Consider the following 13,402-nt stretch of genomic DNA (forward strand, 5'->3'; position numbering starts at 1 on the left):
CATCTACAATAAAAACGCCTTCCTAAGGAACGTGTTGGGAGTTTTCTGAATGCCTACCTCCCAGCGTCATGCTCGTTGCTTGACTTCACCCTGAACACTGAGCAGCATTAGCACTGGGCCAGGGTCAGGCCCCAGCAGCAGTGAGGCCAAGGTTCCCCTCCTTCTCTGGCTGCTCCTCTGCTCACTGTTCCTCAGTTATTCTCACCCAGAAGGCTCCACATGCAGCAATTTACCTAGACTTCAGTGATCTTTTATCTGCTTTTCAAAACAATCCTGTCTTCACACTCCTTGAAATTCTAATCCCTAGGCCAGGTGCAGTGGCTCATGCCTGCAATCCCAGCACTTTGGGAGGCTGAGGCAGGGGGACTGCTTCAGGCCAGGAGTTTGAGACCACCAGCCTGGGTAATATGGTGAAACTCTGTCAAGAAAAGAAAGAGAGAGAGAAAAATAATGAAAGAAGGAAAGAAAGAGAGATGTCAAGAAAAGAAAGAGAAAGAGAATGAAAGAGAGAAAGAGAAAGAAAGAAAGAGAAAGAAAGAAAGAAAGAAAGAAAGAAAGAAAGAAAGAAAGAAAGGGAAGAAAAGGAAGAGAAAGAAAGGAAGGAGAAGGGAAGGCAGGAAGGGAGGGGGGAGGAAGGAAGGAAGGAAATCAAGAAATCCTAATTCCCTTCATGGAATGGCTCATGCTTCTTGCCTGATCCCTTCTGAGGATACAAAGCTGTTACTTGCAACCCTAATTTGGAGAATCTCCATCAGTAGGAGTTTTGGATACAGTGCCAGGGTGATGGGTGAAGATTTCAGGACAGCAATCGTTCCCTGGGGCCGAAAGCCCTTAAAGGCTAGTTCACTCATGCATTCATCCCATGTTCATTGTGTGCCCACATGTGCACAGGGCTGCTCCAGGCAGGAGGAAAGCCATGTGAATGAAACAAAGCCCCCTGTCCCCGTGAAACTGAGTGGATCCAGAAGTAAGAGAAACAGGGTAAAGGAACAAGGAGGGATGGGTGTGGGTAAAGGTAGCTATTTTAGACAAGGGCAGTCAGGGGAGACATTTGAATAGAGACTTGCACAAAACATGGGAGTGAACTTACAAGGCTCTGGGAAATACCCTCCAGGCAGCAGGGAGAGCAAGTGAAGATGCTCTGAGCGTGAAGGAGCTGGCCCTGTTTGAGGAATGGCTGGATGCCAGTGCTACTAAACCAAGGTAAAGGGGACAGGACTGGAGGGCAGGCAGGGGCTTGACCATAGACAGCCTCACCAGCCACATTAAGTATGTTGAAGACTTAAGAAAGGAAGTGATGGCTGGGCGTGGTGGCTCACAGCACTTTGGGAGGCTGAGACGGGTGGATCATTTGACGTGAGTTTGAGACCAGCTTGGCTAACATAGTGAAATATAAAAAAAAATTAGCTGGGTGTGGTGGCACATGCCTGTAATCCCAGCTACTTGGGAGGCTGAGGCAGGAGAATTGCTTGACCCTGGGAGAACCTGCAGTGAGCTGAGATCGCGCCACCACATTCCAAGCCTGGGTGATAAGAGCGAGACTCCATCTCAACAACAACAAAAAAGGAAGTGACATGGTCTGATCCACATTATTCCAACGTCAAGCTGGCTGTGGCAGGGGGACGCTGCTGCCCTTGCACTCTCTCTAAGGGAGAGCTGGTGGCAGCTCTGAGATGGAGATGGGCAATTAGATCACTGGCCGCAGGGTAAGCACGGAAACAGAGAGATGAATTAGGAGGCTCAGCAGATTCCTCCAGGTGACAGCTGATGAGGCACAGGATGTGGTAGATAGGGATAGATGTGGAAGAGGGGGTGAGAAGTGTTTGGACTGAGATCATTTACTGAAGGCAGAGCCAACTAGACTTGTTAACAGATTAGAGATGCAGTGTTAGAGAGAAGCCTGGGTGACTACGTTTTTGGCCAGAGCACCTGAGTTTAAGAAAAGGTGCCCCATTTATTGAGAACTGGAGGGAGTGCAGATTGAAATGGAACATGGATAAGGACTTTGGGGGATCACAAGTTTGTTTTGGGGCCAGGCGCAGTGGCTCACGCCTGTGATCCCAGCCCTATGGGAGGCCAAGGCAGGTGGATCACCTGAGGTCAGGACTCTGGGACCAGCCTGGCCAACATGGCAAAACCTGTCTCTCTTAAAAGTATAAACATTAGCTGGGCAGGGTGGCACCCGCCTGTAATCTAGCTATTCAGGAGGCTGAGGTAGGACAATGGTTTGAACCTGGGAGGCGAAGGTTGCAGTGAACTGAGATCGTGCCACTGCCCTCCAGCCTGGGTGACAGAGTGAGACTCCATCTCAAAAAAGAAAAAAGTTTGTTTTGGGGTGGGTTAACAGGGTCACTGCACTGCAGCTTTCTGGGGCCATCATTCCCACCTGCTGGACTCAGGCGTCTGCTGACAAAGGTGCAGTGGTGACGATGCATAGGCATCTAAGGAGAGATGTCAAACAGAGGCCGAACAAGTCAGGTGAGATATCAAACATGAGTCCAGTAATTCTCAAAATTCCCAGAAGAAAAAGAAAGTATCACTAATTCCAGCTTACAAAAGGAGAAACACGAAATCCAAGATCAGATTTCAAGCCCATGAAATCAAGAAAAGAATTTAAGTGTCCTGTTTACTAAGTATGTTATCACGTGAATGATAACATTTAAAAAGAAATTTTTTTTTAAGAGACGGGGTTTCACCGTGCTGGTCAGGACAGGCTGGTCTCGAACTCCTGGCCTTGTGATCCGTCCGCCTCCGCCTCCCGAAGTGCTGGGATTACAGGCATGAACTACTGCACCCAGCAAAAATTTTTTTTTTGAGATGGGAGTCTCGCTATGTTGTCCAGCTGGTCTTGAACTCCCGGCCCCGAGCAATCCTCCTGCCTCAGCCTTTCAAGAAGCTGGAAAAAAATGTTTTATTTTTTTTTGGCTCACCAGACCAGTGGTTTTGCGGATGAAACAACCACAGTGTTGAAAAGGCCCACTCTAAATGAACAGAATGCCACTTCTACATGTTCTTTCAAAACAAAGAAGATGGCTGGGCGTGGTAGCTGACCAGCTCATCCATTACCTGAGGTCAGGAGTCTGAGACCAGCCTAGTCAACATGGTGAAACCCTGTGTCTACTAAAAACACAAAAACCAGCCAAGTGTGGTGGCAGGCGCCTGTAATCCCAGCTACGTGGGAGGCTGAGGCAGGAAAATTGCTTAAACCTAGGAGGCAGAGGTTGCCATGAGCTGAGATCACACCATTGCACTCCAGCCTGGGCAACAAGAGCGAAACTCCATCTCAAAAAAAAAAAAAAAAAAAAAATCAGAAATGAACTTGTAAATGGCTAGATTATATACATAAACTCCTTTTAGTTTTTGCTTTCCTTAATGCTAAGCTTTACCTATTTGCTGTCTCTCTTATAAGAATATTTTGTTTTCGGGCTGGGTGTGGTGGCTCACCGTAATTCCAGCACTTTGGGAGGTCGAGGCAGGTGGATGCCGAGGTCAAGACATAGAGACCGTCCTGGTCAACAAGGTGAAACCCCGTCTCTACTAAAAGTACAAAATATTAGCTGGGCACAGTGGCGCGTGCCTGTAATCCCAGCTACTCAGGAGGCTGAGGCAGGAGAATTGCCTGAACCCAGGAGGCGGAGGTTGCGGTGAGCTGAGATCACGCCATTGCACTCCAGCCTGGGTAACAAGAGCAAGACTCAGTCTCAAAAAAAAAAAAAAAGAATATTTTGCTTTCTTAAATGTATTGGAGCCAGTCCATGCTGCAGAACTTGCTGATAGGAAATGAAGCCCCTTCATAAGGTCCATAAATAGGACCTATGCAATATCTAACTTTAAAAAGAATGTTACAGGTTTTAGTGCAGTATCCATTTTCAAACATTTCAGAAACCTCGGGAAAAATTTTAAATGGTCAATTCTAAGTAATGTGGAGTCTGTAAGCATATAGGTCTCAGGTTTATAAACATTTTAGTGAGTCACTGAAAGTATTGTATAATTGTTTCCTCTAGACTCTTAAGATGACCGCTGCCAAAAATGATTCTGCTTCTGGCCAACACTTTGTGAGTAATGAACCATATTTTTCCACCTGCAGGGAGAGGTTTCCTTGGAATTCCAGAAAATGTTGGCAAGAACCTCCTGGTTCTCCTTCTGGAGCTGTAAGTCTTCACACATTTCTCATATGTGATTAGTGATCATCATTGAGGAAAAGCCCAGATATACTCAAAGGCTGGAGCTATACCAAACAACCTCTAAAACGCTTTTCTTCAATGAACTTGACCAGTGTTCCAAAGTTGCTGATAAGAGTGCATATACAGTTCTTCTAGAGGAATCTCTTATCAACTCTGAATTACCCACATCTCAGTTAAGCCGATTCATACCCATGTTGATCATTCCAGTGACATTTGGAAATCTAGCTATCTGTTGATAAATCTATCAATAACTCTATATGTAATTCTACTATAATTATCTGATCATAAGTGACCAGAGCTTTATGAAGAACCATAAGTGATGTATATTTAATCATGTATGCTGTGACCTCATAGTCTCACTTCTGGGAATTCAGCTTGGGGAAATAATCTCACCACACACACAATGCAGCTATGGAAGTAAAGAGTTTATTGCTGTATTGTTTATACAACTAACTAAGTAAACGAATCAAAAACTGGTAATAGCCTATAAATCAAACAATACAGAATTAGTTAGGCAAATTATAACTTTGTTAGAATAGTACATAGCTACTAGAATTGCAAATATTTTTTCTTTCTTTTTAAACTTCTCTTCCAATAACTTTGATAAAACTCCAATTATTAAAACTACGCTTTCAGGCAGACACAATGGATCACTCCTATACTCCCAGCACTTTGAAAGGCTGACTAGATTGCTGGAGCCCAGGAGTTCAAGACCAGCCTGGCCACATAGTCAGCCCCATCTCTAAAAAACACTTGAAAATTAAAAAAAAAAAAAAAAATATATATATATATATATATATATATATAAACAAAAACGTATATTTTTTCAGGTAAAAACATTGAAAATGCTTACAATATTACATGGGCAATCAAGAAGAATATATATTACAGTTATATTAGGATTAATATTACTTTTTAGATGGAGTCTCGCTCTGTCACCCAGGGTGGAGTACAGTGGTGTGATCTCGGCTCACTGCCACCTCTGCCTCCCAGGTTCAAGCGATTCTCCTGCCTCAGCCTTTAGAGTAGCTGGGGTTACAGACATGCGCCACCACGCCTGGCTAATGTTTGTATTTTTAGTAGAGATGGGGTTTCATCATGTTGGCCAGGCTGGTCTCCAACTCCCGACCTCAAGCAATCCACTTTCCTTGGCTTCCCAAAGTGCTGGGATTACAGGCATGAGCCACTGCACCCAGCCAATATTCTTAAACATTATACATATCTGTAAATGACATCAGGAAGGAAACTTTGAAAAATGAGAATTTTGGTTTATAAAGGATTGTGAGATTTTGTTCTTTAATTCAGTTTTAGTAATGTTCTTTTTATATGCACCCGCAAGGACTGGCCACTGATTCCATTATGTCTAAAGAGATTGTGAACATCTTACTGAAAAGACAATTGCCCTAAGTGGAACCCACTAGGTGAAGAAATTATAGGGCCTCATTGTCCAGGGCTTCCGACTGCTCCTGTTTTCCTAAGAGACAGATGCAGGCTCAGATGACAGGCAGCAAAGAACCTAAACTGCTAAGCTCTTGCAGAGGAAAAGGTTCTCTTTTTAGTTAATCTGCATTTTTTTTTGGAGACAGAGTCTCGCTCTGTCACCCAGGTTGAAGAGCAGTGGTATGATCTCAGCTCACTGCAACCTCTGCCTCCCAGGTTCAAGCAATTCTCTTGCCTCAGTCTCCTGAGAAGCTGATGTTACAGGTGTGTGCCACCATGGCTGGCTAGTTTTTTGGGTTTTTTTTTTTGTATTTTTAGTAGAGGTGGGGTTTTACCATGTTGGTCAGGCTGGTCTCAAACTCCTGACCTTGTGATCCACCTACCTCAGCCTCTCAAAGTGCTGGGATTACAGGCGTGAGCCACTGCACCATGCTGTGAATCTGCATTTTTTTTTTTAAATGAATGAGAGGTTCTTATGTTGCCCAGGCTGGCCTCAAATGCATAGCCTTGCCTCTTCAAGTGCCAGGAAAACTGGCCTGAGCCACCTCAGCTCCCAAATCTTTTTTTTTTTTTGAGACGGAGTCTCACACCATCACCTGGGCTGGGCCTTGAGAGCTCACGTGATCCTCCTGCCTCAGCCTCTAGATTGCTCCCTAGTAGCTGGGATTACAGGCACACACCACCACATGCAGCTCATTTTTTGTATTTTTTAGTAGAGACAGGTTTCGCTATGTTGGCCAGACTGGTCTCAAACTCGTGACCTCGTGATCTGCCCACCTCGGCCTCCCAAAGTGCTGGGTTTACAGGCATGAGCCACTGCACCTGGCCTGAATCTGTATTTTTTAAAAAATCAACATATTTTCACCAAAATGAGCCTACCAATTTGTGCGTCAGGACAAACAATGGTTATTCATAGCATTAAAATGCACTGCATTGTGGTACAAAAATATAGTATATGTGTAGCATAAAAAGCAACTTTTCTCCTAGAACCTTAAATAGAAGTAGTCATCCTATTTTATAGTTTTATATATATATATATATATATTTTTTTTTTTTTTTGAGACAGAGTTTCACTCGTTACCCAGGCTGGAGTGCAATGGTGCGATCTCCGCTCACTGCAACCTCCGCCTCCTGGGTTCAAGCAATTCTCCGGCCTCAGCCTCCCAAGTAGCTGCGACTACAGGTGTGCGCCACCGTGCCCAGCTAATTTTTGTATTTTTAGTAGAGATGGGGTTTCACCATGTTTACCAGGATGGTCTTGATCTCTTGACCTCGTGATCCACCCGCCTCAGCCTCCCAAAGTGCTGGGATTATAGGCGTGAGTCACCGTGCCTGGCCGCATTTTTGTTTTTTGTTGTTTTTATTTTTTTGAGACAAAGTCTCGCTCTGTTGCCCAGGCTGGAGTGCAGTGGTGCAATCTTGGCTCACAGCAACCTCCGCCTCCTGGGTTCAAGCGATTCTCCTGCCTCAGCCTCCTGAGTAGCTAGGATTATAGGCACACACCACCACGCCCAGCTTATTTTTGTATTTTTAGTAGAGATGAGGTATCACCATGTTGGCCTGGTTGGTCTCAAACTCCTGACCTCAAGTGATCTGCCCGCCTCGGGCTCCCAAAGTGCTGGGATTACAGGAATAAGCCACTGTGTCCAGCCTACAGTTAGATTTGAAAACTTAAAGATCAAACAGCTGGTATGGCCACAAAGGCAACAATGCCAATTGCCCCCCTACTTCTACTTCCTTTCAAATCCATACAAAAAAAGGAAGGAAACATCATCTTTGCACAGAGAGCCATTTTTCATCATGCTGACCCTTATCCATTCAAACACAGCAAAATGTAGGTAAAAAGTAATTTTCAACCAATATTCTCCACTGAACTTGGGCATTCTTTCTAGATGCAGTAATGAGATCCAGCAGTAATCCTAAATCCTTTGGGCAGCCAGGATCCTGCCACTGTAGGATCAAATGACCCAATCTGTACTATGCTGATAGTTAAGGATGATACTTTAAGTAAGGCATTTTTTCTAGTCAGTCATGAGAAATAGTAGCTGGGTTTAAAATGTTAAAAGCAGCTTGTTTCCTGCCGGGCGCAGTGGCTCACGCCTATAATCCCAGCACTTTGGGAGGCTGAGGCGGGTGGATCACGAGGTTAAGAGATCAAGACCATCCTGGTCAAAAAGGTGAAACCCTGTCTCTACTAAAAATACAAAAATTAGCTGGGCATGGTGGTGTGTGCCTGTAGTCCCAGCTACTTGGGAGGCTGAGGGAGGAGAATTGCTTGAACCCAGAAGGCGGAGGTTGCAGTGAGCTGAGATCACACCATTGCACTCCAGTCTGGGTAACAACAGCGAAACTCCGTCTCAAAAAAAAAAAAAAAAGCAGCTTGTTTCCTATACCATCAACCAATTCCACATTTTATTTATTTACTGATTAACTGATTGAGATAGAGTCTTGCTCTGCCACCCAGGCTGGAGTACAGTGACACAATCTTGGCTCACTGCAATCTCCGCCTCCCATGTTCAAGAGATTCTTCTGCTTCAGCCTCCCGAGTTGCTGGGATTCTAGGTGCCCGCCACCATGCCCAGCAAATTTTTGTATTTTTAGTAGAGATGGGTTTCGCCATGCTGGCCAGGCTGGTCTTGAACTCCTGATCTCAGGTGATCCGCCAGCCTCGGCGTCCCAAAGTCCTGGGATTACAGGCGTGAGCCACCACTCGTGGCCAGCATGCTCCTTTTTCTGTAACAAACTCTGATCAAGAAGCTCTGGGGTGGAACTGAGATTCTGTATTGAGGAACAGAATGATTACAGCAAGAGAAATTGCATATTCAGCACCCATATGTCAGTATACCTGAATGCTGTGCTATGAGGTTCATATTTGTCTTCTCACAATCGTCCCCAAAACTCCCTAAGGTGACTGTGATCGGTCTCAGCTTACAGATGCATAAGTGGATGCTCAGAGAGCTTCCATAACCTGCCTAGGGCAGGGCTGCCAGGAATCCTGAGCAGGGTTGTTAGCTAAAAATCTTGTGTCCTTCCTCTCCTCTGCCCACCACCAAGCAGGGGGCTCCTGCTCTGTGAACTCAGAACTTATATGGCCTTTCCCCATCCTTTAAGACAGACCTGAAGTCCGCTGCCAGCCCCACATCACAGCCCAGTGGGAAGGCGACTGAATCTGGCCTCAGAAGACCTGGATTTGAGTTCTCACTCTGTTATGCTAAATCTGCCAAAAATTAACCTCAACAGAAGACAGAAATGATAGCATTCCACTGTTAAGAGTCATCCTTACAAAAATTAGTGTTTACTAAGTCAGGGGAGCCAAAAGTAAAAGCTCTAAAGGAGAAATGTTGCTTATTACAAGAAGGTATTAAATAGTTCCTTTTCTTTTCTTTCTTTTTTTTTTTGAGACAGGGTCTCACTCTGTCACCCAGGCTGGAGTGCAGTGGTGCCATGTCAGCTCACTGCAACCTCCACCTCCCGGGTAGCTGGGATTACAGGTATGCACCATCATACCCAGCTAATTTTTTAAAATATATATTTATATTTTTCATATTTTTAGTAGAAAAGGGTTTCATCATGTTGCCAGACTGGTCTTGAACTTCTGACCTCAAGTGATCTGCCCACCTTGGCCTCCTGAGTGCTGGGATTACAGGCGTGACCCCTGCGCCTGGCCAAATAGTTCTTTTTATAAGGCTAGCTGCAGATGAAGATAATCCTACTGTTTACTCCAGCATCCTTGAAGGTATGTTGAAAAAAACTCAATGGAAACAAAACCATGCATGCAAACATGCACTGCCCCATGAAGGAGGCAGCCTGGGTGGGACACCCAGCTCTACCACAGAGCAACACGCCCAGGTCATTTCACCTTCCTGTGCTCCAGGGTCCTTATCCTGGGTAAAATCTAGAAAACTAGCAGTCCGCATCCCACAGGGATAATGTGAAGGTTAACTTGTGAAAATGCAATTGAGGTTAGCCATTATAATCTATAACAAGCACAAGGCTAAAAACCGGGCCTCCCAAAGTGCTGGGACTATAGGTGTGAGCCACCACACCTGGCCCCCAATATTACTGGAATAATTTTTTAAATGACAGTGATTAGTATACCATAATGCTAATTCATTATTTACTCATTCAAAATAATGGAAACAATTATGCAGAGAAAAGAAAAATAGGCCAGGCATGGGGTTGCCTATAATCCCAGCACTTTGGGAGGCTGAGGTGAGAGAATCACCTAAATCCAGGAGTTTCAGACCAGACTGGGCAACACAGCAAGACCTTGTCTCTAAAAAATTTTTAAAAATTGGCTGAGCGTGGTGGCACATGCCTGTGGTCCCAGCTACTTGGGAGGCTGAGATAGGAGGATCACCTGAGTCCAGGAGGTTGAAGCTAAGTGAGCCATGATCGAACCATTGCACTCCAGCCTGGGCAACGGAATGAGACTCTGTCTCAAAAAAAAAAAAGAGAGAAAGAAAGAAAAAAGGAAAAAGAAAAAATGCCCATGAGGCATTATATTAAAATAGCACAAACAGGACAGGTGCAGTGGCTCACACCTGTAATCCCAGCACTTTTCGAGGCCAAGGTGGGCAGATCACCTGAGCTCAGGAGTTTGAGACCAGCCTGGCCAACATGGTGAAACCCCGTCTCTCCTAAAAATACAAAAAAAATTAGCTGGGCATGGTGGTGCCTACCTGTAATCCCAGCTACTTGGGAGGCTGAGGCAGGAGAATTGCTTGAACCCAGGAGGCAGAGGTTGCAGTGAACTGAGGTCACGCCACTGCACTCCAGCCTGGCGCCTGGTGACGGAGTGAGACTCTGTCTCAAATATATATATATATATATATATACAAAAATTAGCTGGGCATGGCAGGATGCTTGTAATCCCAGCTACTCAGGAGGCTGAGGTAGGAGAATCGCTGAAACCCAGGAGGCAGAGGCTGCAGTAAGCTGAGTTTGCATGACTGCACTCCAGCCCGGGCAACAGAGTGAGACTCTGTCTCAAAAAAATTAAATAAATAAAATAAGATAACACAAATAACACACATTAGTTTACTGATATTCTTTCTAGTATTTCAAAAGATTTCATGATTTTCTAAAATGTCGTTTTGATTTAATTACAGAATGTTTCAGAAGAGCATGATGTTAACAGCTCCTCCCAACAGAACGTCTGACTCAGAAACCTGTACTCGCAATTCTCCTAAAAATAAAAGGAACACTATGTATTGCAAGACATTTAATGTGGATCTGTACCTCCTATAATTTATTCCATAAATTACTATAATTTTTGATTAACAAAAGGAACTAAATCCAATATACAGATATGACTGACTATAAAAAAGTCATAATTAACACTGAGTAAATAAAATATAAAACAACTTGGTCATAACGCAGCAAAGGTATATGAGGGGTCACAGTGGCTCATGCTTATAATCCCAGCACTTTGGGAGGCCGACACAGGTGGATCATTTGAGGTCAGGAGTGTGAGACCAGCCTGGCCAACATGCTGAAACCCTGTCTCTACCAAAAATATAAAAACTTAGCTGGGTGTGGTAGCATGTGCCTGTAATCCCTGCTACTCGGGAGGCTGAGGCAGGAGAATCACTTGAATCCGAAATGCGGAGGTTGCAGTGAGCCAAGATTGCGCCACTGCACTCCAGCCTGGGCAACCCAGTAACACTCCCTCTCAGAAAAAAAAAGAGGGAAAGCACTGGCAAAAGAAACCAAACAGGAAGAAAATATAAACCTTTGCAAGGTCAAGGGAAGTTCAGGGTCCAGGGAAGTAGTCCAAGATCATGTTAAGATTGATTGTATTCATTTTATCATTATCTTAGATATTTGTGCTTCATTCTGAACCTTAGTATTGTTTCACTGCATCCTTCTGTCACTAAAGAAATCATTAATGAATGGTCTAGCAGAGGCTGTCATCTCATTTAGGGCTCCAGTGCAGGGTTTCTCACGCTCAGCAATAGAGACATTTCGGGCCAGGCCACTCTTTGTTGTGGAGCGCTCCTGGACATTCATTTTGAGCTGTTTAGCTGCCTCCCTGGCATAACCAAACAATCTCTGGATGTTGACAGGTGTTGCTGGAGTAGGGAGCAAAACTGTCCCTAGTTGAGAGCCATTGCGCTAATGTGAACAGATGAAAATTTCTCGGTTTGTCAGCACAGTGCTATTGTTTTAAACCAATGGGTTGATCTTAAGGCATTTATCTCTTCCTGACTTTTAAACCTATCCAAGGCCAGATGCTATGCATTTCTAGTTTAGAAAGAACTAAACTGAAATGTTTTCAAAGGCCTTCCTGCCCGGGGGCCCTGGCTGCTCTCTACTGAATGCTTGTCCCAAACAAGTCCTACTCATCCCTCAAGTCTTACAGTAGCCTTAACTGTGAAGCCCTTTCCTGACCCCAGAGCATTAGCATGTCAGGGATCCTACGGTATGTTCTCTTAGCACGTTGTACTCTTTCTTTGTGGCAACTACCATAATTGCAATTAAATAATCACTTTGTCATTATTATTTAATGTTACCTCCATTTCAGCACAAGCCATAGCAATCTTGTTGGCTCATGTCTGTAATCCTAGCACTTTGGGAGGCCAAAGCAGGTGGATCACCTGAGGTCAGGAGTTGGAGACCAACCTGGCCAACTAGAACTCTACTAAAAATACAAAAATTAGCCAGGTGTGCTGATGCATGCCTATAATCCCAGCTACTCTGGAGGCTGAGGCAGGAAAATCGCTTGAACCTGAGGGGTGGAGGTTGCAGTGAGCCAAGATTGTGCCATTATACTCCAGCCTGAGCAACAGAGCCAGACTGTCTCAGAAAAAAAAAAAAGTTTTATCACTGGCCAAGGTGGTTACTTTATCACTAGTAACAAATTATTCTGTACTACACATGTAGTCAAAGTACAATGATACAGACCATGGCTTAAAGATAAATCGCTTAAGGCAAAATTGTAACTAAGAATATACTTTGAGTGAACATTCTTCTCTTTGGTTAACAACAAGACCTGTTTATGAAATGACAGTAATGGTGGCAAGAGGAACAGTCACGTCTGCTTCATTAGCAATGAATGAGCCAGGGAACGGAATGCATTTAACTGGGGACATCTTTCCATTTTTTTTTGACCTACTTATAAGCACTATTTTTTTTTTTTTTTTGATACAGAGTTTTGCTCTTGTCACCCAGGCTGGAGTCCAATGGCACCATCTCGACTCATTGGAATCTCCACCTCCCAGGTTTAAGTGATTGTCCTGCCTCAGCCTCCCGAGTAGCTGGGGTTATAGGCGCCCGCTACCACACCCAGCTAATTTTTGTATTTTTAGTAGAGACAGGGTTTCACCATGTTGATCAGGCTGGTCTCGAACTCCTGACTTCGTGATCTGCTCTCAGTCTCCCAAATTGCTGGGATTACAGGCGTGAGCCACCATGCCTGGCTGGGATCCATAACTTTTATATGATTCTCAAAGGTGTGAAGTTTAAGACCCACCGTCTTACATGGTTTTATTTAATTTTAATCTTCTAGGGATATTCCCACTGTGTTTGGTCCATCTTGTAGGAAGAAAAAGAATAAAGTTTTGCTCACCGATTTCCTCTCCTGTTTCAGTTCCTGAACGTAGCGTGCCAAGTCCACAATGATCTGTGACGCCATGTTCTCGGAGATAACCTCATGCTGCCCGGCATAATCATTCATTTCATTCAGGGTGGAAATGAAAGCTTTACATGACGTATACCTATGGAACAGAACACACACCACAGCTTTTCATACAAGGCCACATTCATTCTTATTCTGC

General features: G+C 44.4%; 1 protein-coding gene across 29 annotated transcripts in view; it reads right to left on the reverse strand.

The window, feature by feature from the left end:
• FNBP1 (formin binding protein 1) overlaps positions 1-13,402 on the reverse strand; it is a 160,292-nt gene that overhangs the window by 76,835 nt on the left and 70,055 nt on the right. For all 29 annotated transcript variants that reach the window (XM_009004097.5, XM_078329475.1, XM_078329460.1 and 26 more), the window contains exon 4: positions 13,195-13,342. In XM_009004097.5, coding sequence (XP_009002345.2) covers positions 13,195-13,342 — 148 coding nt within the window. The remainder of the gene's footprint in view (positions 1-13,194; positions 13,343-13,402) is intronic.

Source organism: Callithrix jacchus, chromosome 1, assembly GCF_049354715.1.
Source record: "Callithrix jacchus isolate 240 chromosome 1, calJac240_pri, whole genome shotgun sequence".
In the NCBI taxonomy this organism is placed as follows: domain Eukaryota; kingdom Metazoa; phylum Chordata; class Mammalia; order Primates; family Cebidae; genus Callithrix; species Callithrix jacchus.